This window comes from Sphaeroforma arctica (assembly GCF_001186125.1).
Source record: "Sphaeroforma arctica JP610 unplaced genomic scaffold supercont1.1741, whole genome shotgun sequence".
In the NCBI taxonomy this organism is placed as follows: Eukaryota; class Ichthyosporea; order Ichthyophonida; genus Sphaeroforma; species Sphaeroforma arctica.
The window spans coordinates 5,989-8,173 of NW_014038817.1; the positions used below are offsets into that span (position 1 = coordinate 5,989).

The 2,185-nt window shown below is 41.9% G+C and overlaps 1 protein-coding gene across 1 annotated transcript in view; it reads right to left on the minus strand.

Annotated features, from left to right (window-relative positions):
- SARC_11538 (hypothetical protein) overlaps positions 1-1,968 on the minus strand; it is a gene marked incomplete at its 5' end in the record, with an annotated part of 3,161 nt that extends 1,193 nt beyond the window's left edge. Inside the window, 3 exons of the mRNA XM_014294373.1 lie at positions 347-509; positions 1,567-1,638; positions 1,847-1,968. Coding sequence (XP_014149848.1) covers positions 347-509; positions 1,567-1,638; positions 1,847-1,968 — 357 coding nt within the window. The remainder of the gene's footprint in view (positions 1-346; positions 510-1,566; positions 1,639-1,846) is intronic.
- Between the last annotated feature and the right edge of the window lie 217 nt (positions 1,969-2,185).

Consider the following 2,185-nt stretch of genomic DNA (forward strand, 5'->3'; position numbering starts at 1 on the left):
AGTTATATATATTCATAGATTTGTGAGTTAATGTGTATATAACGCGAAAGAACAATACACTGCAATTTTTCCACATACATATATCCGAAACACACGTACACAGACAGATATGTAAATTCATATACATATATGTTTTTAAATGAATACATACATAATTGCGCACATGTATACAGACATCCCAATGTTTGTAGGCGAAGTAGGTTCTCGGAATGCTAGTGCTTGCACTGCTATTGCGCAAGACTCAAGACTTCCACACAAACCAACACGTGCATATTTCGTATACAATACTCCTAGCCCTATTCAACAAGCACAGCGTGTATAAAAAGAATAGAAACCAAAGAACTACCTTCGCTGTAGTCGCTTTGCTGTTGAGTTTAGTATAGTCTGCGGTTGGGTTATCTCCTCCCGTTTGCTTGACACCCTCGGCACTTTTTCCACGTATTGATTTCTCGTCTTTCTCAATGGCTGTCACTGACTTTGCCCTGACCTCGTGCTTTTTCATATCGATGCTTTAGGTGCAGAAGGTAAAAATAGAAGTTAGCAGTGATGGCAGGTTAGTACATACACTGCTCTAGGCAGGTAGACATAGACTGCAATACTCGAACGATAACTTGGTGGCTTGTTCTTGTCCCTTTCATATCGATGCTTTGCGTGCATAAGGTAGCCAAAACTAGCAGCGATGGGAAATTATCATGTACACTGACCTAGGCAGCTAAATATGGATAGGTTACATACGCGAATGAAAACTTGGTACCTCGACCTCGTCCTTATTCATATCGATACTTTAGGTGCAGAAGGTGGCCGAAGTTAGCAGCCCTGTACGCTATGCTGGTACATTCAACTACCCGAGCACATATATACTGATCAAGGTAGGTAAACCTATACTACATCACTCGAATGACCACTCGGCCACACGACGACGAGCTTATGATTTACACGATCAATTTGAAGTGTACACAATCCTAATAGGAGAGAAGGCAATGGCGCTGGCAAAACAAATACGAGTCTATTCTACCACACAAACACTCGTACATCTGGGAGCATAAAGCGAAAGAACTGGTATGTCCTCTATAGGACTATAAGACAATAGGACAATAGGATGACGTTGTGGTGTTCAATGGTAGGCGAACAAACAGAAGCCTATTCTCCCACAGAAACACTCGTACATCTGGAGCACAAAGCGAATGAACCAGTACGTCCGCTATACGACTATACGACAATAGAACTATAAGACAATAGGACAATAGGATGACGCTGTGATGTTCAATGGTAGGCACGAAGCCTATTCTCCCACAGAAACACTCATACATCTGGGAGCACAAAGCGAAGAACCAATACGTCCGCTATAGGACTATAGGACAATAGGATGGCGTTGTGATGTTCAATTGGTAAGCTTGTATTGACTGGAGACAGCCACCCCCTTCCGCCATTTGCAAGCACCGCAACGGTCTCAGCTATGTAGCAGCACACAGAGGCTAAGGTTGAAGTGGAGGACCTAGCCCGTACACTATTGTTCATATCCAGTACTGTACTAACTAAACCCTACAATTGAAGTGCGGTACCTACCCTATGTGCTGGGCAAGCTCTGTTGTTAGAGGATCCGGCAGGTAGTCGCCCATGAGGGCTACGGCGTACCGTCTGTGTGCATCTAGAAAGGAAAAGTTCGGTACTGGTTAGGACAGGTGCTTATATTCGTAAACAATGTCTGACAATGTCATACACTTCGAAGGAGGAAAGTTGGGTACTGGTATAATATGATAGGTGGTTGAATTCGCAGACAATGTCTATGTTAATGTCTGATTGCTAATGTTGCAGGATTACACTTCGCAGAAGAGAAGTTCGATACTTGTTAGTAGAGGTGTTTATATTCGTCGGCAATGTCCATGCCAGTGTCTGATAGTTAATATTGTGCGAATACACTTCAAAGAAGGAAACTTCGGCACTGGTCAGGATTGGAAGCTCCAACATGAATTTTAGTTACTTCAGTAGTTGTATAGTACTACAGTACAATACTTTACTATACTTGTAAGTATCTAAAGTACATGCAACTATAGTACCATACTTGTAAATTACTATAGTACATGTAGATGCTATCGTAATATTCTTTATCAACGTGTACAATGACGGCAATCACACATATTATTTATGCACGCGTATGTATTTTTCAAACCGGGTTTATATACGT